The 23445-nt window shown below is 37.5% G+C and overlaps 1 protein-coding gene across 30 annotated transcripts in view; it reads left to right on the top strand.

The window, feature by feature from the left end:
* The window catches only part of DLG2 (discs large MAGUK scaffold protein 2), a 1975849-nt gene that overhangs the window by 1388848 nt on the left and 563556 nt on the right, over positions 1-23445 (top strand). For all 30 annotated transcript variants that reach the window (XM_072794850.1, XM_072794842.1, XM_072794854.1 and 27 more), the window contains one exon: positions 4554-4678. In XM_072794850.1, the coding sequence (XP_072650951.1) occupies positions 4554-4678 (125 nt within the window). The remainder of the gene's footprint in view (positions 1-4553; positions 4679-23445) is intronic.

The raw sequence follows: 23445 nt of genomic DNA, 5'->3' as shown, positions 1-23445 counted from the left end.
ACTCCAGGATTACACCCTGGGCTGAAGGTAAGGCTAAACTGCTGAGCCACCCAGGGATCCAATAAATTAAATATTTTAAAAATAATAAAATAAAATAAGAACTTCTAAAAAAATCAAAGAAAGTCTTTGTAAATAGAAAATTCTATAGGGGTGCCTGGGTGGTTCAGTGGGTTAAGCATCCAACACTTGACTTTGGCTCAGGTCATGATCTCAGGTCCTCCTGCTGTTGAGCCCCACATTGGATCCACACTCCTGGGGAGTCTGCTTCTCCTTCTCTTCCTCTCTTCCTGCCTTTCCCCCTCCTTGAGCTCTGGCTCATACTCTCTCTCCCTCTCTTTCTCAAATAAATAAATAAATAAATAAATAAATAAATATTTTTAAAAATTCCATAAATGCATATGATTATATCATTTTATTTTTTTTTCTTCTTTTTTATAACCCCATAATGGAAATAATTTTAACTTTAGAAAAACTTTGAAAGAGGAACTTTTCTGAGGATATTGTATTTATATTTACAAACCATCAGTTAAATTGTTGGTTACTTCCTGAGAAGAGATGGAGTGTACTAAGATTTTCATGTACTAACATGAAAGAGGAAGTACAATTTGGCTAGGCAGCGGACTTGTGCTCTTGGGGGAGAATCAGCAAATATGGAGGATTAGGAACAAGGAAAAAGAATGGTTCATGCCAGACACGTTCATCAGTCATGGAATCTGCCCAACTGCAAGGGAATGCAGCCCACCCAGAGCCCTCTGCAGGGGCTGCCCTCACTAGCGTGGCACCTCACAGTTGCCATTGACTGAGTCAAGTATCAACACTCGGTTAATTAGCCACAATTCTCAGGATCTAAGGGTGTCAGCCAGGGGTCTACCTATTCACATGGAGAGAGCTGCTCAGAACACAAAGGTTCTGGGGTCTGCCCATGCAGCTGGCTGGCTCTGGGATGATTGTCAGGGGACTGGCGTGATTCAGCCATGGAGAACAGCAGGCAGTAATTTCACTGCTGCTTGTTATCTGTCCCTCTCTCCGCTGAATGCTCCTGGCTGGTAGCAAAGGCCTGAAAGGGACGGCTGGGTGAGAACAATAAGGAGAGACAGGAAAACGCTTTAAATAATTTCCTTAGCTGAAGTCACATGAATATCCTCTAAAGAACCATGGTGGCTGGCCAGGCCCAGCTGGCAGACTGGTTTTAACTGAAACATAAAATTTGGTTTTGGAAATCCTTAAGACTGGAAGCACACGTCCAGTTACACTCTGCCTCTACCTACCACTTTTCATTATAGATTTTCTTATATACTCATTCTTTTCCTCAGAGTAGATTTGAGGGCAGGGAAACGTATATTAGGAGATGCCAAGGCCACCATATTCTCCATATTAGAGTCAATTTTAAAAACAGTTGTAGTTGCTAGATTGTCCTTAAACCTATTAGGTCAAAGATCTATTGATTCACAAAATGAGTTTTAAAAATGTAGTAGTGATCTACTTCTACCACTAAAGCATTTCTCTTTCTTTGTTGGCAAAGGGTAGTTCTCCTACAAATCAAGCCAAAGATCCAGAAGAATCCTTTAAAATTGTCCAGTTTGACCTCTCAATAAATGCCCAGATCCCTCATGTCCAGCAACTAAGCAGCTGTTCTCTGAGTAAAGGGTCCTCCAGAGCAGCCTATCCCCATTTTGGACAGTTTTATCTCATTCATCGTTTACCTAAGCCACAGTTTGGATACTTAGGCTTTCCATTTTTATTCTTGTAGCCACATAGAACAAAAAGGCTTCTACTTGTGTATTATATTTTTTAACACATTGTGGACTTTTACTGTGTCCTTTTTGTGTCTTCCCTTTAGATCTTGAATATTCTCAGTAAGTTTGTTTGTTCATTTACTCATCATTTATTTACTGAACAATACTATGTGCCAAAGAAAGCACCAAGAAACAAAGATGAATACTACACAGTTTCCTTAGTTTGAAGGAAAGATAGACTCATAAATATATAAACTCAAAACAATGCAGTGCATGGCATAGATAAACACAAAACTCCTTAAAGATTTAAAAGGAGACTAAATTACCCAGAGAAGTGGAGTTGGAGTAATTATTTAATATTTTCTGTAGCACGTGCCTTCTGAGCCTTATCTTGGATAATGGGAAGAATTGGGCTGGCAAAGGGGAGATAGAAAGTTTCTGGCAGAGAAAACAGCATGAATAAAGGCCAAGAGACAAATCATGAGGTGAACTGTACAGGAAAAAGCCAGCAGCTCAGTTGAGTATTTCTGCAGGTGAAAATGTAAAGCTAGAAATGAAGGTTAGGAGCTAGGTAGTGAATATGTTTCTCAAATGGCAAAATTTTCAGTGCCTTCTCCAAAAATATTGATATTTTCAAAAGAAAGCATTTGTATATCTCCCAATCTGTGCTCTCCTCTTTCTCTACCCCCTTACTCAAGAAATGATTATCTCCGAGGTGCCAATTCTAGTAAGACCAATATACTCCAATTGATGTTCTTGGAACTAGACCCAAATTACAATGAAGATGCTCATCTTTCCTTCCAAAACCTCTAGATCTTACAGAAACTGCCTCACAAGTCACCTACATGCTATCCTGATAACTATATACATGACAATGTAGTTGATACTACAGTAAAAATGTATTGATTATCAGACGCCAGACTATCACTGCCTTTTCTGCTCTTTCTTGGATCCCACAAAGGGAGAAATCATCTAGTCTTATTCCCTGTAGCCTTAGCTTCCCTGTAGCCTTACACATAATAGATACTCAAATAATACTGTTAGAGTCATCTGGTGTCAAGAGATACTTAAAACCAAGAATAGCTTCACCTGCACTTGTGGTAAATTCTTATCACATCCAGTTCATTTTGCTTTCTTTATTCAAGCCTTGTCTGTGTCCTGGACCGAGCAAACCCTTTCCGATCTCAGGGATTTTACATATGTTCTTCCTTTGCCTGGAATGTTCTGTTTCCTCCCCAGGTTCCATCCTGACCCCCTTAAAAGTAACTGTTTTTCACCTTCAGGAAAAGTCCTTGTGCTTCCTTCCTCTGTTGGCCACTCCTACACTCTGCACTTCCTCTTCCTGTGCCTCATAAACTGATATATTCACTGCTATAATCCCAGAAACTAGTCCAGTGCCAAGCACAGAGCTGATGTTTAACAAGTATAAATATATTTATGATTACATGACTGCTACTGAGTATTGTTTCTGTTCAATGAGCATTGGATTTTTCCAAAGAAAAACAGAACTAGAGAACTGTCAGAAGTATAAAGACATGGGATTTTAGTTGTTATGGTTGAATTATTAATTTCAACCCTTCAACATAAATGTATGATTGCAAAATCATCCTTCTGGAATTCTTATTATTCAGCCAATAAATATTGCCAAGCATAACCTTGACATTTGTAGTGATATAACTGTCAAGTTACAGCTGATATTATCTTGACATTGAACTTTTCTGACTAATTGAGTATCTTAATTAATTTTTCTGGATTAACTACTAAATTTTTAATCCTCATCTCTTTTTATCCAAGAGCAGAACTTAATCAGGTCGTTTTAAATTTAGTAAGCTATCTTGGTTTTAGTGAAATCAAATATCCAGTGATAGAGAACTAGTTAAATAAATGATAGTATGTGACCTTGATGAAATATTATTAGCAATTTAAAATGGATAATTATAAACAGTACCTAGGTATATGGATATGGCTTAAAATATAATGTGAATTAGAAGAAAATATCCGAACATAATATGGAAACCTAATGTAGCAAGGGAGATATAGATAAAAATATGTAAATAATAAGTATGTTAAGTAAGATGGCTTGTGAATTTGGGGAAGACTTTTAATTATGTCTTAATACAGATTTTAGAAGGTTATATGTACATTGGATGTCAATTACTATAATTTACATGAGTAAGTATGAAAGCTTTATTAGAATATAAACTATCAAATTTACATGCTGCAGTAGTAATACATTCCTTGTCTATATCTATTGCAAATTAAAATCTGTTTATTGCTAAAAAATATCTCACATTCATTAACTCTAGAAGGGAGACCTGCCTTCTGAAGTCAAAGCTTCTTGTTACATAAAGACTCATTTATTTGATGTATAACAGTACTGGAAATAAAACAGCCAAATTTCACTACTCTACTAAATCAATTTCCACATAGCTGGTTTCCTTCCATTCTTTTTCATATATAATTTTCACAATTGACATTAATATTTTTGCATATAACACAATTTGTAAGCTTTTATTTCCTACTTTGTAATGATCATTTTAATTGCTGTATAAAAAAATACTTTCCCTAAATGCCAAAATATAAGGCCCTTGGAATAAGCAAAAATGTAAGGCCCCTTAAATTCTTGCAATGCAGAAACGAACTTGAGTGTTTTTTCTGACCTTCCTTTGTCTGCTGACAGTGCACTTTATAGCTTTGCATTAGAAGACTGTTATCACCTGATATCCATTTGAGTGGTAAGATGATAACACCTAGTGCAAGGGGAACTAGGTTTAGGTGACAGCCGTATCATTTAATGTCTATGTATTGTCTCTCCAGGGGAATTCTGGCCTGGGATTCAGTATTGCTGGAGGAACAGATAATCCTCACATTGGAGATGATCCTGGCATATTTATTACGAAGATTATACCGGGTGGTGCTGCAGCAGAGGATGGCAGACTCAGGTAAATCTCTGAAACGTTAGAATTATTTGGAAAGTAAATCTGCCACATCAATAAGACATGTTTATACCTTTGGAGAATAATAATTTTACGAGGCTCTGTACTTGAAAGAAATGGTTGTCAAAGCAAGCTTTCGATAATGACTTTACAGATTTCTTATTACTGACTAAAATTCAACTAGTATTTAATTTCTGTTTGTTGATGAGCACTATGTTCAACATTCAGCCTGGCTCTGTAAGGAGAGTATACAGATAAATCTTTTGTTCCATGAGGCCTTCATTCTGGCTAGAAGGAAGAATACTCAGAGCTGGTGAGCAAATAATAACATGTTTCAAAAACACTATATTGTAAGTAGTATTAACAAATAAGGCAATGGTATAGATACTGTGTGTAGTCATAGATTCAGCAACCCTTATAAGAGCTTTCTGCAGGAGTTTGAACAGAGAGTATAAAAACTATTCCATAGGAAGATTCTATACTGGGTCTTAAAAAATAACTAAGATTCCACTAACCCCATAAATCTGAATAAGGACACAGGGGGAGAAAGAACAAATTATCCCAACGAAGAGAGAAAACAATTTGACTTTGATGAGGACCACAATGTGAGGTTAAGTAGGTAGATGGAGCAGAGCAGATACTGCTCAGCATACAGTAGTAGCTGCTAGAACCAGGGCCTCCACTCTTTAAAGAACTGAAGATTATTTGGGTAACTAAGGGTCACACACATTGGACAATTAGTAAATAATATAAAATTCTATCAGAGATCAAAGCACTAGCTAAAAGGCATTGTAGATTGGAACAATTAGAAGAGATTTGCCTGGGGAGAAAAGCATGTCCCAGTGTTATTTTAGTACTTCCACTACACTGTGAATCCCCTTCGGCCAAGAAGTTATATATAGAAGTGCATCAATAAATTCTTGCTGAATGAATGAGTTTTTTAATTAATTAGTTAATTAATTAATTAATTAAAGGAGATGAGGTAGGAGGGTAAATTAATGAGTAAGAAAAGGGTGGGTAGCACAAGCAAAGTCCTGTAGATAAGAATGACTAGTTTACATAGAGCCACAGTGGGGACTGTGAACTAAGCATTGCAAATGTAAGCTTTGTAGCCGTTCCTTAGTCTGTTTTCTCATTAAACATGAGTAAGCTAGTTTACTGTTTTTCTTATAAAAAAGCCAAGAACACTTGTGTTCCCTATTTGTTCCGACGCAGTGATTACTTAGAACAGCTTGTGGAAGAAAATCACAGATTTTTTTTCAGGGGCATCTGAGTCTCCCACCAACATGAAAAATATGAATGACACTCCCACAGGAAACACATGGTTTTTAACAAAAGAATTTTCAAACTGAATTGGTGAGATTAATTTCTGAGTAAGGAAATACACATGCTACAGAGTGAACAGTTTGAAACAAATACTACGTAATTCACCAAGATTCTCATCTTGGTGACTGAGTTTGCTAATACTGAAGGCTGGAGAAGCTTTTCTAAACTTTTCAAAGTTTAGAAATAGTAGTTGGAAGATTGCTCTGCAATCAATGGTCCACAACCACCATCTCACACCACTCTGCCTAGAACTAGGAGAACTTCTCTCTCTTAGCCAAATTCCCGCCCCAAGTTTGGGATAGAATAGCCTTTATGTTAAACATGCTTACCCTACAGTTAAGAATGAAAAGTGGCAGTGACACCATTGTTTGCTTGCAAATATGGGTGGCAGTATCATGCCTACAGAGCTAAAAGGAGTTCTGCTACAAGGAGCATCCAGTAGTTATAAAGAGAATAAACATAATACTAGCTAAAATTTATTGAGCTTTTTATGTCTGGAGGGCATTGTGCTAAGATACGTAGATAGAAATAAAGATGTACATAAACACATACAGTCTTCTATATACTCACAATATCCACATGAGGTAGATACTATTATTTGACCATAATATTAACCCATGAAATTAAGGCTTAAAGACTAAGAAGATCACCCAGCTAGCTTTGAATACACCCAAGAATTAATCCTGAATATCACTTGTGTACTCTCTAAACTCTTGTTCAACAGTAGAATCTTCTGTATCATGTGGTCTTTGCCTAAAAACTCCCAAAGGGAAAGGGACTAACACACAAGCCCACCCAAGAAGTCCTTTCTCACTGTGGCAGGGGCACTGTTCAAAGATAGGCCAACGAGCTGTGAGGAGTACTTTTTATCTCACCATTAGTGCTTTGGACAGGGGAGCAGCACATCACAATGAGCTCTGGAAGGATATAGGTTCTAATCTCTGTATACTAATATAATTGGTCTTGGAAAGTTACACTCTTTTAGTCCCTGTTTTCTCCTCCATAAAATGATGACACTAATATCAACTCCACTGAGTTGTTCTGAGGATTCAGTGAGAAAACTTATGTCCCCAGCTAAGTCAGTGTATATTAGATACTCAGTAAATATTAGCAATATCTCCTCCTTTTCCCTACCTGCCCTCCCTACTCTCAGTGGTCTTTCCTCTGCTCTTTCTACTTGTCCCTTCCATCTTTCTTTCAGCCTCCTTTCAGCTACCATGTCTTTCCCTAAGGTTCCTGTTCTTTTATGTCCATAGCCCCTTTTCTCCTGCTTATAACATGGAATTAAAGGCCATTTAGAAATAGGTATGGTCCTAACACAGGTTCTATATTTCTGTTCTTGAGTTTATAATGTAGTCAACTAAATCTGCTGTTTCCCTCACTTAAAAAAAATAAGCTCACAAACTAAGCATGGTTATGTTTTACTTAAAAAATTCTTTGTTCTTTCGTGTGTTAGAGACTCTTAAAATTTTTAAGTATGTCTTTTCCACTATAAATTCCACTATATAATGTCTTTTCCACTATAAATTTCCACTATAAATTATATTGTTGAAAATCAAATAACACTAAAGTTTACAGAGAAGCTGAGGCCCAGGAAAGTGAGGTGATGGGTCTGCTCTTGAAGGAGTAGAAATTTGGATTCTACAAGAGTAGATATATTATAATCAGATCAACAATAATAATAGCAGAGACCAACATAGTGGTTCAATGTGCCAAGTGCTTTTCCTGGCACATAAATTCATTTAAAATGTTCAACAACTCAATGACACCCACAATTTTATTATTCCCATTTTTCAGATTAAAAAACCTAGGTACTGAGGTGCCTGGGTGGCTCAGTCAGTTAAGCGTCTGACTCTTGATTTCAGCTCAGGTCATGATCTCAAGTGGTGGGATTGAGCCCAGCATCCAGCTCTGCATTCACCAGGGAGTCTGCTTGAGGTTCTCTCTCTCCCTCTCCCTCTGTCCTTCTCCCCATCTCTCTCTCTCTAAAATAAATAAATAAATATTTTTGAGAAAAAGGAAAAGAAAAAATCAAAGCATTAGAGGTTGAGTAATTTGCAAAAGCTTGTATGACTAAGAAATGTTAGAGCTAGAATTTGAACCCAGGTAGTCTCACTACAATGTCCATGTCATTGCCTTCTATATTATGCTGGTGGGGAGCAGGGAGACACTTGAAGATGCACTACAGTAGGCAGCATTCTAAAAATGCCACTCCTCAGGAGTCCACATCGTAATCCATAGAACCTGTGTCTACCGTGAGATATCACACCTGTGGTTATGCTATGTTATGTTGTAATACCCAGTTGACCTTAAGATAGGGGAGAGTATTCAAGTGAACATGATCTAATCGTGAATTTTAAAAGTGGAATGCTTAAAAAAAAAAAAAAGTGGAATGCTTTCTCTGGCTGGTGGCAGAAGTCGGAAATTCAAAATGTGTGAAGTACTTGACACTCTGTTGCTGGTTTGAAGACAGCGGGAGGAGGTCATGTGAGAATGTGAGAAAGGCCTCCATGTGAGAAAGGATGAGAAGCAGGTCTTCAAGCAGACAGCTAACAAGGAAGCAGAAACTTTTCTCTTACATCTGCAAGGAGCTGAGTCCTACCACACCGAGGTGAGCTTCGAAGAAGACCCTAACCTCCAGATGAGACTGTTGCTCAGCTGACGGGGATTTCAGCCTGATAGAACCTAAGCAGAGATTCTAACCATGCTGCAACCAGACTTCTGACCTGTGTAAACAGTGAGCTAATAAGTGGGTGTTGTTTTAAGCTGCAAATTTGTGGCGATTTTCTAAGGAACAATAGAACACTAATAAATACACCATTCTAGGAATTCTAAGTTCATTGTCAAAAGCCTTCCTGTGCGAGCTCAATCACACTCAGTATAAAGTGAGTGTGAAGGCTTAAGACACAGATGAAATGCGAGGTGATTCTCTCCCTGAGATTAGACCCCAAAATGAGCTCAGGTCTCAGGAGTTGCCCCAGATGAGAGATATAAGAGAAAGAACATACTATTTGGAGTAAGAGGACCTGGATTTCAAGTTCTGATTTCTAGCTGTGTGACTTTGGGATTCTTTTTAGGCTCTCTGTGCTCCAGTTTTCTCACTGGTTAAATTGGAGATAGGAGCATTGACCTCAGGAAGCTATGGTAAAGATTAAATGAAATAGTGAGCATGAAGGAGCTATGTAAAATTCAAGGCCCTCAACACAGCTCATTCTGCCAGGCCAGCCATTTAACAGCATGCTGAACTTGTCACAAGTCTGTGACTGCCAGGAAAGGACACTTATGGTAGAAATCTAAAATAACCCCCAATGACCCACAGCCTGTATGATTTCTTCCCCTTGAGTGTGGGCAGAACCTGTGAATATGATGGAATAGTACTTTCATGATAATATTGTTTTATTTGGCAGAAGAGATTTCACAAATATAATTAAGGTCCCTAATCAGTTGACTGAGTTAATCAAAAGTGATTATATTGTGTCAACCTCACCTAATCCAGTGACTACTTGAAAAGCCAAGACATTGTCCTGCTGGCCCAGACAGAGCAAACTTCCATGTTATGAGATCTATAGAGGGGGCCGTGGGGCAAGTACTTGAGGGCAGCTTCTAGGAGCTGAGAATGGTCCCCAGCCTATGCCAGTAAGATGGAAGATATCAGTGATATAGCTAAATTCTGACAATAGCCCCATGAGCCTTGAAGACGAACCCATGATCCTGAAAGAAATGATACCCAGCTGAGAAAGCAAGCAAACAAAGCAAATCATGACACTCTGATTGCAATCTTGTGGGATCCAGACTGAAGGATTCTACTAAGCTGTATTCAAACTCCTGACACATTAGAACTCAGAGATAATAAATGTATGTTGTTTTGTACTTTAAAATTTGTGGTAATTTATCACTCAACAATAAAAAATGAATATGAACACTATGGAATTCTGATTCTGAAACTCCCTTATGTCTGGGCTGCAGAGTGGCTTGCCAGTTACAGGCCTCTGAACTTCAGAAACAATGAGCAGACCTCACAGCTCATCTCAGGCCCTTTTCACACTTGGAGACAAGAGGCAAAAAGCACAATGAGAAGCAAGGGAGGGACCAAGGTCAGAAACAGGGAAGAAATTAGTGCCCCAAGGGGAGAGACAGCAGAGATCTGTTTCAGCTGATGGCTGGAGGTGTGAGTCTGAGCTAGAGTGAGAGAGCAAGCCAGAGCTGAAGGGAAAATAAGGAATGAGGGCTGAGTTAAGAGGCAATGCAAGAAAACATATAGTGGTTTACATGAATTTCTCTGGACAGTGATCTTTTCCCCCATATAACTTCTTTTTTAAATATAACTTATTATGTATGTGTGTTTAGGGAAATGATAGTTGCCTTTATGTGATATATATTTATATATAATGCAGAAGAGTAGGAAAAAAATTTTAAACACAGCACATTCATTTTTATACTACATGGAGTCAACCACTATTAACATGTTTTGTGCATTTATTTCTGTTTTTTTAACTATTTTTTAAATTTTTGTTTAGATCATGTTCTGTACAATTAGTATTTGCTTAACTCCACACAACCTTACTTCATAAACCTTTGCCTAGATAATTTTTAAAAACCTCTACAGCTATTTTAATTATTGCTTAATAATATATTTACTATTCACATTGTTAAGAGTTTATTTTCAGTTTCTTAGCATTTTAAATATTTTTCATAATTTCCTGAGAATATATTTCTAGTCGTAGAATTTCATGACCAAAAAGTATGAACATGTTAGAGTTTTGACACATATTGCTAAATTTCTTCCAAAGAAAGTTTGTACTAAATTTTATTTCTACGAGCAATGTTGGAGAAGGCCTATTTTATAGTATGTTGTCAGTATCACATGTGCTTATACATATGTAATTTTGGGCTGTTTACCAAGGTAAACAATGACGTATTTCCTTGCTTTACTTTACATTTATTTGACAGTTAACAGTAAGATTGAACTTTTCAAAAATGTTACCAGTTATTTGTATTTTTTCTTCTGGAAGTAGTCATTAAAATTTAATAACATTACCTATCTTTAAGAACATTTTAGAAAGAACATTAGGTTTTCTTCCAGAGCAAAATAGATATATCTCCATGCTTTGGAGAATGATTTTTATTTCTACTTTTGTTTCTGAACCATAAAAATGCCCTTTGTGTGGCTTCAAGTCCCTGGATTGCTACAGACCAATATTGATCTGTCATTCTGAGGAAGAACTATCACATGACAGCCTCCGTTTGGCGATGCAGCAATGACATTTTACACAACAGTGCATTTATTAAACCCATCCACAGCACAAAAGCAGCATGTAGCAGGCCAAAAAGATGGCTGCTTGCCAATTTCCTGACAAGTGACACAATTTAATCTCTCAGCCCTCAGCACAATAATTTCTATTCCTAGACAAGATGAAGAGAAAAAAAACAAAAAACAAAAACAAGTTTAAATCCATTGCTTCATTTGTTCCTTCTGTGTCTGTTTATGGTTAAGGTTGGCTTTGTCCTTATGAAATCCAAGACAACATACATGTTGATTTCAAGTAAGAATAATATTGACCACACTGAGATTTGCAAATATTGATCAAATTTGAGAGGTCAAGGATCAGTGTTTCAAGAATACAACTCCCATGTATAAACCACAGCATTTTTTTTTTTTGTCTGTCATTTGGTAACTCACTCTCTGATGTTTTTCATTAATAAATATCCATTAACTCACTGTTAAACACTGGTCATTTTTAAATAAGAAAATAAGGAGAAAGAGAGGAAAGGAAAGAAAAGGAAGAAAAGGAAGGAAAAGAAGAAAAAAATGATCATCAGGAGCTGAAGACAATATATAACTTGGAAATAGAAAAGAAAAACCTAAACTTAATATTTTGTGGGCAAATAAAAGCACCAGGCAGAAGAAAAAGAGCAACTTCCAAGCATCACTTATACCCAAAACCCACTTTCAGATTGTTTGAGGAAATAGATTTTCAGTAAGTAAACTGCATAGGAGATTGCTAAATTTTTAGATTACCTGTCCACATTGAACTTTCCAGTTCGGATGATTGCAAATTAAAACCTTATGAGTCACCAAGTCCAACCTATCAATTTCCATCATAACCTAACTGATTATTGCATAAAATAAACATAATGCTACATTTTTCAGACAGAGACTCTCAGTGTCTTCAAAACCAAGTGAACTTTTTTTTCTTTATTGATTTGAGGGTAAAGCAGGACATAAATCCAACTATTACCCTGAACAACATCTTCATAAGAGAGATATCCTTAGTGCAAATGATACCAGTGCCAACTTAGAAAGAAATATGGTGGGGGTGGGATCTCAGTGGACTTTCTTATGGATTATTTCCTTTCATGTCTACCTACAAGAATGAAAGGGAGATGGAACATTCCTGTGTCCTTTAATTTGCTCTATCAATATTATCAGCCCTGAATGGGCTGACAATCTGTTGGACAAGAAAAATATCATTTAGCAAGTGGTACCATGGTGACTGGTAATGGTAAGTCTGCAACACAGGAACATTTCTAAACAAGAAGAATAATTTTAGCTGGTAGGATACCAGATACCTGTGTAGAGTCTTTCGTAACTAGAAAGGCATCTCCAACAATTTTCCTATTTTGGTCAAGTATTATATAATCTTAAAAGATAAACCTTTCAATTGGTTTAATAAAATAACTTTATGGCACACATGTCTCTCCCACCCTTTTTTTTTTTTTTTTGTAACAAACTATACCAAGACTTCTAGATATCTACATGCAAAACAATTAAGTTGGACCCCTACCTCATACCACACCTCTGTGTGGATCACAGGAGTAAATCCTTATGAGTGACCTTTGAATTAGGCAGTGGTTTCTCTTTTTTTACATTAATTTTTATTTAAGTTCGATTTGCCAACATATAGTATAACATGCAGTGCTCATCCCATCAAGTACCCTCCTCAGTGCCTGTTACCCAGTTACCCCATCCCCCCCACCTCCCCTTCCGGAACCCTTTGTTCATTTCCTAGAGTTAGGAGTCTATCATGGTTTGTCTCCCACTCTAATTTTTCCCACTAAGTTCCCCTCCTTTCCCTTATAATCCCTTTCACTATTTCTTAAATTCCCCGTATGAGTGAAACCATATGATGATTGTCCTTCTCCAATTGACTATTTCACTCAGCATAATACCACCCAATTACATCTACATCGAAGCAAATGGTGGGTATTTGTCCTTTCTGATGGCTGAGTATTATTACATTGCATGTAAATATATATATATATATACACACACACACATATATACATACATATATGTGTGTGTGTGTGTAGACATATACACATATATATCTTGATGAAGTCCCAATAATTCATTTTTGCTTTTGTTTCCCTTGCCTTCATAGATGTATCTTGCAAGAAGTTACTGTGGCCAAGTTGAAAAAAGGTTCCCTGTATTCTCCTCTAGGATTTTGATGGATTCTTCTCTCACATTTAGATCTTTCAACTATTTTGAGTTTATCTTTGTGTATGGTGTAACAGAATGGTCTAGTTTCATTCTTCTGCATGTGGCTGTCCAACTTTCCCAGCACCATTTATTGAAGAAACTGTCCTTTTTCTAGTGAGTATTCTTTCCTGCATTGTCGAATATTAGTTGACCATAGAGTTGAGGGCCCATTTCTGGGTACTCTATTCTTGAGTACTCATTGATCTATGTGTCTGTTTCTGTACCAGTACCACACTGTCTTGATGATTGCAGCTTTGTAATACAGCTTGAAATCCAGCATTGTGATGCTCCAGCATGGTTTTTCTTTTTCAATATTCCTCTGGCTATTTGGGGTCTTTTCTGATTCCATACAAATTTTAAGATTATTTGTTCCAACTCTGTGATGGAAGTCCATGGTATTTTGATAGGGATTCCATTAAACGTGTAAGTTGCCCTGGGTAACATAGACATTTTCACAATATTTATTCTTCCAATCCATGAGCATGGAATATTTTTCCATCTCTTTGTGTCTTCCTCAATTTCTTTCAGAAGTGTTCTGTAGTTTTTAGGGTATAGATCCTTTACTTATTTGGTTAGGTATCTTATCGTTTTGGGTGCAGTTGTAAATGGGATTGATTCCTTAATTTCTCTTTCTTCAGTCTCATTGTTAGTGTATAGAAATGCTGATTTCTGTGCATTGATTCTCTGTCCTGTCACATTGCTGAATTGCTGTATGAGTTCTAGCAATCTTGGGGTCGAGTCTTTTGGGTTTTCTATACAGTATCATGTCATCTACAAAAAGGGAGAGTTTGACTTCTTATTTGCCAACTTGAATGTCTTTTATTTCTTTTTGTTGCCTGATTGCTGAGGCTAGGACTTACAGTACTGTGTTGAATAGCAGTGGTGTGAGTAGGCATCCCTATCATGTTTCTGATCTTAGGGGAAAGGCTCTCAGTTTTTCTCCATTGAGAATGATATTTGCTCTGGGCTTTTCATAAATGGCTTTTAAGATATTCAGGAATGATCCCTCTATCCCTACACTTTGAAGAGTTTTAATCAGGAATGGATGCTGTAAAAAAAAAAAAAAAAAAAAAAAAAAGGAATGGATGTTGTATTTTGTCAAATACTTTCTCTGCATCTATTGAGGAGATCATGTGGTTCTTATTTTTTTCTCTTGTTGATGTGATCTATCACATTGCTTGTCTTAAGACTGTTGGACCACCCTTGCATCCAGGGTATAAATCCCACTTGGTCATGATGAATAATCTTCTTAATGTACTTTGGATCCTATTGGCTAGTATCTTGGTGAGAATTTTTGCACCCATGTTCATCAGGGATATTGGTCTATAATTCTCCTTTTTGGTAGGATCTTAGTCTGGTTTTGGAATCAAGGTAATGCTGGCCTCATAAAATGTGTTTGGAAGTATTCTCTCCCTTTCTATCCTTTGAAACAGCTTTAGTAGAATAGGTATTATTTCTTTTTTAACCTGAATTTGATAGAATTCCCCTGGGAAGCCATCTGGCCCTGGACTTTGGTGTCTTAGGAGGTTTTTGATGATGGCTTCAATTTCCTCACTGTTTCAATAGCCTGCTCAGGTTTTCTATTTCTTCCTGTTTCAGCTTTGGTAATTTGTGGTTTTCCAGAAATGCATCCATTTCTTCTAGATAACCTAATTTGTAGGCATATAGTTGCTCATAATACATTTTAAAAATCATTTGTATTTCCTTGGTATTGGTTGTGATCTCTCCTCTTTCATTCATGATTTTATTAATTTGAATCTTTGCTCTTTTCTTTTAATAAAGCTGCCTAGGGGTTTATCTATCTTATTAATTCTTTCAAAGAACCAATTGGTTTTGTTGATCTGTTCTACAGTTCTTCTGCTCTCTATTTCATTGACTTCTGCTCAATCTTTACTATCTCTCTTCTTCTGTTTGGTGTAGGTTTTACTTGCTGTTCTTTCTCAAATTCCTTTAGGTACAAGGTTAGCTTGTGTATTTGAGTTTTTTCCATTTTTTGAGGGAGGATTTTATTGCAATGTATTTCCCTCTTAGGACTGCTTTTGCTATATCCCAAATATTTTTTTTAAGATTTTATTTATTCATTCACAAGAGACAGAGAGAGAGAGAGGCAGAGACACAGGCAGAGGGAGAAGCAGGCTCCATGCAGGGACCCTGATGTGGGACTCCATCCCAGGACTCCAGAATCACACCCTGGGCTGAAGGCAGGCTCTAAACCTCTGAGCCACCCAGGGATCCCTATCCCAAAGATTTTGAATGGTTGTATCTTCATTTTCATTAGTTTCCATGAATCTTTTTAATTTTCCTCTAATTTCCTGGTTGACCCATTCATCTTTTAGTAGAATGCTCTTTAACCTCCATGTGTTTGAGTTTCTTCCAAATTTCTTCTTGTGATTGAGTTCTAGTTTCAAAGCCTGTTGTCTGAAAATATGCAGGGGATAATCCCAATCTTTTGGTATTGGTTGAGACCTGATTTGTGACCCAGAATGTGGTCTATTCTGGAGAAAGTTCCATGTGCACTTGAAAAGAATGAGTATTCAGTTGCGTTTGGATGGAAAGTTCTGTATAGGGATGCCTGGGTTACTCAGCAGCTCTGCACCTGCCTTTGGCTCAGGTCATGATCCCAGGATCTGGAATTGAGTCCCATTGGGCTCCCTGCGAGGAGACTGCTTCTCCCTCTGCCTATGTCTCTGCCTCTCTCTCTCTCTCAGTCTATGTCTCTCATGAGTAAATAAATAAATCTTAAAAAAAAAAAAAAAGGAAGAAAGTTCTGTATATATCTGTGAAATCTGTTTGGTCCCATGTATCCTTTAAGGCCCTTGTTTCTTTGTTGATATTCTACTTAGAATATCTGTCATTTGCAGAAAGTGCTGTGTTGAAGTTTCCTACTATTAGTTTATTATTATCTAAGCATCTCTTTACTTTGGTTATTAATTGATATACTTGGCAGCTCCCACATTAGAGGCATAAATATTCATAATTGTTAGGTCTATTTTTTGGATAGACCCTTCAAGTATGATATAATGGTTTTCTTCATTTCTTACTACAGTAGTTGCTAGAAAATTTAATTTATCTGATATGAGGATTGCTACCCCAGCTTTCTTTTGAGGACTATATGAATGGCACATGGTTCTCCACCCCTTCATTTTCAGGCTGCAGGTGTCCTTAGGTCTAAAATGAGTCTCTTGTAGACAGCATATAGATGGGTCTTGCTTTTTTATCTAGTCTGATACCCTACGTCTTTTGATGGGATCATTTTCCCCATTCATGTTCACAGTAACTATTTAAAGATATGAATTTAGTGTCATCATATTACCTATTCAGTCTCTGTTTCTGTGGATTTTTTCTTTGGTCTCCCTGTTTCTTTTACAGGGCCCCCCTTAATATTTCTTGCAGAGCCAGTTTGGTGGTCACGTATCTTTCAGTTTCTTCCTATCCTGGAAACTTTTTATCTTTCCTTCTATTCTAAATGACAACCTTGCTGGATAAAGTATTCTTGGCTGCATATTTTCTCATTTAGTATCCTGAATATATCCTGCCAGCCCTTTCTGGCCTACCAGGTCTCTGTGGAGCGGTCTGCTGTTAATCTGATATTTCTCCCCATATAAGTTAAGAATCTCTTGTCTCATGCTGATTTAAGAATTTTCTCTTTGTCTTTGAAATTTGCAAGTTTCACTATTAAATGTCAAGGTTTTGGATGGCATTTATTAATTTCTCTATCTGTTTGATCTAAATCCCTGTTTCCTTCCCCAGGTTAGGGAAGTTCTCAGCTATGATTTGTTCAAATATACCTTGTGGTCCTCTCTCTCTCTCTCTCTCTCTCTCTCTCAGCTTCTTCTGGAATGCCAATTAGATGTATATTCTTCCTTCTCCAGCTATCATTTATTTCCCTAAGCCTTTCCTTGTGGGATCTTAACTGATTTTCTCTTTTTTTTTCAGCGTCCTTCCTTTGCATCAACTTGTTTTCTATGTCACTCATTCACTTTTCCACCTCATTAACACCAGCAGTTAGAGCATCCAGTTTGGATTGCATATCTGTTAAAATATTCTTAATTTTGACCTGATTAGATCTAAATTCTGCAGTAATGGAGTCTGTAGAGTATGCTTTTTTCCAAAGCCACCAGTAGCTTTATAATTGTACTTCTGAATTGAGTTTCTGATGTCATATTTAAATCCAAGTTCTGTAACTCTATGGCAGAGAGTATTGTTTCCAGTTAATTCTTTTGTGGTAAATTCTTCCTTCTAGTCGCTTTGCCCAGTGCAGAGTGGCTATATGAGAGGGCTTAGTCAAAAATATCAACCACAACCTAAGTAAAATACACCCTAGATGATTCTGAAGAGGTCAGAGACCAGAAAATAAGAAAAAAGAAGAACAGAACAAAATAATACAAAAGCACCACTATAGTGAAAAACAAATTTTAAAACAAAGTACTAAAAATAAAAGGCCAAAAACCAAAAACAAAGAAGAAAAAAGAAAAAAAATAAGGAAAAGAGAAAAAAGGGGGTATCGCGGTGGTGAGGAAATGGTTGAGAAGAGAGAACGTGGTCTATCTGAGGGACCCTGGAGAGTGAGCCTCTTGGTTCTGAGGGTATTTTGTTCTGTATGTTAGAAGATGCTCAATCCCGAATTTATATAAACCAGCAATTCTTATATAAAGCCCCAACATTGACCACAAAAATACAAACAAGATAAAATAGGGAGGCAGAATGGGAAGGAAGAGAGAATATAATCTCACAGAATGAACCAACATAGTATTCCACTTGGTTCTGGGTATATGTTGGTAGTGTTTTAGAAGGTACTAAATCCCACCGTTGTAAAACAAAATGAGGCAGAAAAAACAAAAATCAAAAACAAATATCCATATCTCGTATATCTACCATAATTAAATTGAATACATTGAAGGGAATCCAGAAGTGAAAAATATGTATAAGACATGTAATTGTAGAAATATGAAAGTCAAAAAGGAAAAAACTTAAGAATGAAGAGTTGGTAAAATATTGTAGTTAAGGTGGGAAAAGAGAAAAAATATTGGAAATCTATATTCTGATATAAAAATGAGTTGTAATGGAAAAAGTAAAAAAGAGAAAAGAAAAAAAAGGACCCTCTAGTTCTATATACTATTTTCCCTCAGTCCTGGAGCTTTCCGATGCTGCTTGGTCAGTAAACATGCTCTTCCCCTGTTCTCCCAGCTGGTCTTCTGGGGGAGGGGCTTGCTATGCTGATTCTCCAGTGTGTGTACCTAGGGGAGATGCCCCACCCCCTGCTGGGTGCCACTTAGGGTGAACTTTTTACCCCATGAGGCCTTTGTTCCCTGGTGGCCCTGCCCCTCCCAGGCACAAGGTGAAACAAGGAGGAAAAACAACAATGGCGGTGGCCAGATTTCCAGCTCTGGAATCAACTCCCCGGGAGTAACTAGCCACAGTCTCCCCATCCTCACTGACCTAGATGCTCCTGGAGGCAGCGAGGGTGCACTGATCTGCAAAACTTGGGGGCACCCAGTGGCAGGAGAGTCCTCACTGTCCTGTGCCCTCCCACTTCCACCTTTCCCGGGGGGAATGAAGGATCACCAGCTTTGTTCACTTGGGTGCCCTGGGATCTGGGGCCCTATGCCTCTGGACTCGCCCTCCCACGGACTACCTTTCCCAAACTAACAGAGGACAGCCACCTCTGTTCATTGCCAGCCTCTAGGGTAAAGGCAGCTCCAGCCCACCTAACCGACTGGCTTCTCCCAAATGCCCCAAGGCCGGCGGGCTCCAGCACTTTACTGATATCAGCAATTTGCAGTGAGTTTTCTCCCTGGCACCCCTCCTCTTATAGTGACCCCAGGAATCTTGAGGCCTCACTGCCCTCCTGCGATTCTGCCCGATTTCCCTGCTGAGCGCTTTTCCTTCCTAGAAAACTCTGGCATGGATTTTTAAAGTTCCTGCTTCTCCAGGGCTGGGCTTTCCTGCACCAGAGGCTTTCGATGCTCCACTTTAGCCATGCTACTCATGGTTCCCCTCCCCCACTTTATTCTCTTTTTATTGTTCACCTTCCTACCTTGTTAGAAGTGAAAAATCTTCTCTCTGTAGCATTCCAGCTGTTTGCTTTTTAAATCTCAGTTCAAATTCATAGGTGTTCAGGATATTTTGAAAGTTATCTAGGTAAGTTTGTGGGGCCAGGTGAGTTGAGGACCCCTACTCTTCCGCCATCTTGCCCCTCTCAACCACAAAAGGTAGGCAGTGGCTTCTTAATATGACAACAAAAGAAAAACAGATAAATTGGATTTCATCAAGATGAAAAATTTGTGCTTCAAAAAGTATCATCAAAAAAAAAAAGTAGAAGAAGAAGAAGAAAAAAACAAAGAGTATCATCAAGAAAATAAAAAAAAAAAACCCACACACAAAATGGGAAGAATATTTGCAATAATACATTTGATAAGGAATTTGTATCCACAATATATAAAGAACTTTTACAAGTCAAAAATAAAAAGACAGATAATCTAGTTAAACAACCAGCAAAAAAAAAAATGTATTAGTTTTCTATTTCTACTGTAATGTATTACTATAAACTTCATATCTTAAAATCAACAAATGTATTACATTATAGTTTTGGAGGTCAGCTACCCAAAATCCGACTCACTGAAACAAACGGAAGATGTTGCAAGGAAGCTCCAGAGGATAATTGAGGAATCCATTTTCTTGTCTTTTCCCAGCTTTTTAAGGCCACCTGAATTCCATGGCTCATAACCCTTTTTCCTCCATCTTCAAAGAGCATCAGTCCAATCTTTGCTTTTGTTATCGTATATCTTCTCTAACTATAGCTCTACTGCCTCCTTCTTATAAGGACTGCTATGTTCACATTTGATTCACCCAGATAATCCAGGATAATCTCCCTGTCTCAAGATCCTTGACTTAATCATATCTGTAAAGTTTCTTTCATCTATAACATAATATATTCACAGGTCGGATATTAGGTCTTGTACTTTTTTATAGGGGATTGAGAGGGATTATTTAGCCTACCACAAATTTGAATAGATATTTCTTTAAAGAAGATATACAGATGGCAAATGTGCACATAAAAATTGTTCAACTTTATTCATTAGGGAAGTGCAAATCAAAACTACAGTGAGAAATGAATTTACACCCAGTAGGAAGGCTATAATCAAGAAGATAAATAATAACACATATTAGCTGGGATTATTAGATAAATAATAACACATATGCACTGCTGCTGAGAATTCAAAGTAGTGCAACCACTTAGGAAAACAGTCTGTCAGTTCCTACAAAGGTAACAGTTACCAGGTGAATGGCAATTTGACTCCAAGGTATATACCTAAAGAGAATTGAAACTTATATTTACACAAAAGCATTATTTATAATAGCCATAAAGTAATAAACAACTAAAGTATCTCTTGATAGGTAAATGGATAACTAAATTTGGTATATCCATACAGTGGAAAATTATTCTGTCATAAAAAGGGATGAAGAACTGATGCATACCACATCATAGATGAAACTGAAACAGTGTTCTATGTGGAAACAGTGTTCTATGTGAAGGAAACCAGATACTAAAGGCCACTATTGTATAATTTTTTTTTCTATGAAATGTCCAGAATAGAGAAATTCATATAGGTGGAAAAGTAGATTAGTGGTTGCCAGGGGCTGATAATGAGCATGGGATTTCTTTAGGACATGATGGAAATGTTCTAAAATCAGATAGTGCTAATAATTGAACAACTCTGTGACTGTACTAAAAATCAGCAAATTGTATACCTTATAAAACCAAAATTTAAAATATGGGAATTATATCTCAATAAAGCTATTATTTAAAATATCCAGTCATTCTTTTCTGGGATAAAATATTTACTGTTGGGATCCGTGGGTGGCACAGCGGTTTAGCGCCTGCCTTTGGCCCAGGGTGCGATCCTGGAGACCCGGGATTGAATCTCACGTCGGGCTCCCGGTGCATGGAGCCTGCTTCTCCCTCTGCCTATGTCTCTGCCTCTCTCTCTCTCTCTCTCTCTCTCTCTCTGTGTGACTATAATAAATAAATAAAAATTTGAAAAAAAATATTTACTGTTTACAGATATGAATATTTTTTCTTCTAGTTTTAGAAAGCTCACAACTTCTTCACATTGCTGCCATTAAGCTATAAAAATAATTCGTTTGAAGTTCCATGATATAGGAAAGAAATTATTCAGCAAAGAGAGAGGACCTACACTTTGGGTTCTATGCCCTACTTTAAAGTAGGCAAGTATTACACCATATACCTATTTCCTAGAAAACTAACAGATACTTGGCCTTGTGTCCCAGGTACTAAAACATCAACACTTTAGAAAAATTACATGATAAAGTTTTTATTTTCAAAAGCCACCAACAAATCACTAAGTGCTTTAAATTTTAGGAGGATTAATTCATACTGAGTTTTATAAAGTTCAGTTATCAGAGTATACTTTAGGAAGAAAAGAACATATTGATCCTGGCAAAGGAACAATGGGATTGTTAAGACTTCGATGTGATGGTTCATGTCCCTTAATATTGGCTTCATGAGGTTCTACATATTCTGATCTTTTTTTTTTTTTTTTTGGTTTTACTTATTTATTCATGAGAGAGAGAGAGAGTGGCAGAGACATAGGCAGAGGGAGAAGCAGGCTCCCTCCAGGGAGCGTGATATGGGGTTCCCAGAACCCCAGGATCATGACCTGAGCCAGAGGTAGATGCTCAACCACTGAGCCACTCAGGTACCCCTAAATATTCTGATTTAACTCTAGTCCCTGCTTTGTGTATGGAGAGCAATTTCTGGCATTGTTTGTAGATCTAGACTCAAACTCCCAGTTCAGACTGAAAGTGAACAAGATGCATTGCTCTAGGGAAGTACAGAAACACACCTGGGGTGGAGGAGGTGGTCTCTGCCACTACTAAGTAGCTCAGAGGCCTTGAGAATGTTACACAACTTTCTTGATTTTAGCATCTTTCAAAGTGAAACTGTGATCATTTGACTTTTGTTGACGGAGACATCCGGAATGCCATTATAATGGTCAGAAAATCAACACTTTGTTTTGATTAAGTCTGTAGCTCTGAGAAGATGCAATCTTTATTACATTCCCAAAGCAAAGAGCTGATCACAACTTTAAATGCTGATGAAGTATTTGTTATTATTTATTCCTGATAGTCTCCCAAGAAGGCATATTATCATTCTAATAATCTGAAACTATATTTGATATTGATTTTAGCAAATAGATATTTGGGATCTAGACCAAAATAAAATGGATTGACAGGGAAGGGGCAAAGCACTCAAACTAACTCCATGTTTCCAGTTCAATAGTTATTTTCAAGAATGGTTTTTCTGAACAGTTACAAATTATATTACTTAGAAAGGCCTAATAATGTGGTAAGCTTTGTGTAAGCATCAAGTCATTACAAATTGGCTTACTAGTTAGATGCCAAAATCATTGAGATGTTAGAGCTGTTGAATATTCATTCAGCTCTTATACAGGGGACTGTAAAAGTAACAGTAAAATGAAGACTTACATATCATCTCCTGAGTGAGGTTTCTCCATGCTGTGCAGTCCATGCCAGGTAACCTTTGCTGACAGGGTATCCCTCCATCCTCCCACACCCTCCACCTACCCGCTTCTGCACATTGCATTTTAGTTGCCTAGAGGAAGCTAAGGCTGGAAAACCAGGTTAGAATTTAGAATGTGAAACTCAACGTTCTGCATCAGGATATCAGCACAAGGAGAACAAGCCACAGCTCCTAGCCCCGCATCAACCTTTTCCCTTTCTGCTCCCAGCTCCCTGCTACACCATGAGGAGAGTGGGGACATGCCTGTGACACTGCAGTATGCACATCAAAGCTTTATCCATATCCTCTGCAAATAGTCATCCTTCCACTATTTTTGAGTATAAGGTTGTGCACAAAGCCTGTGCCACCAACCTTTAAGAATTTGAACTTGGGAAAGGGTTTACACAGCCACTAAAGTGG

The sequence above is a fragment of the Canis lupus genome, chromosome 23, assembly GCF_048164855.1.
Source record: "Canis lupus baileyi chromosome 23, mCanLup2.hap1, whole genome shotgun sequence".
Taxonomy (NCBI): Eukaryota; Metazoa; Chordata; class Mammalia; order Carnivora; family Canidae; genus Canis; species Canis lupus.
This window is presented reverse-complemented; position numbering and strand designations above follow the sequence as displayed.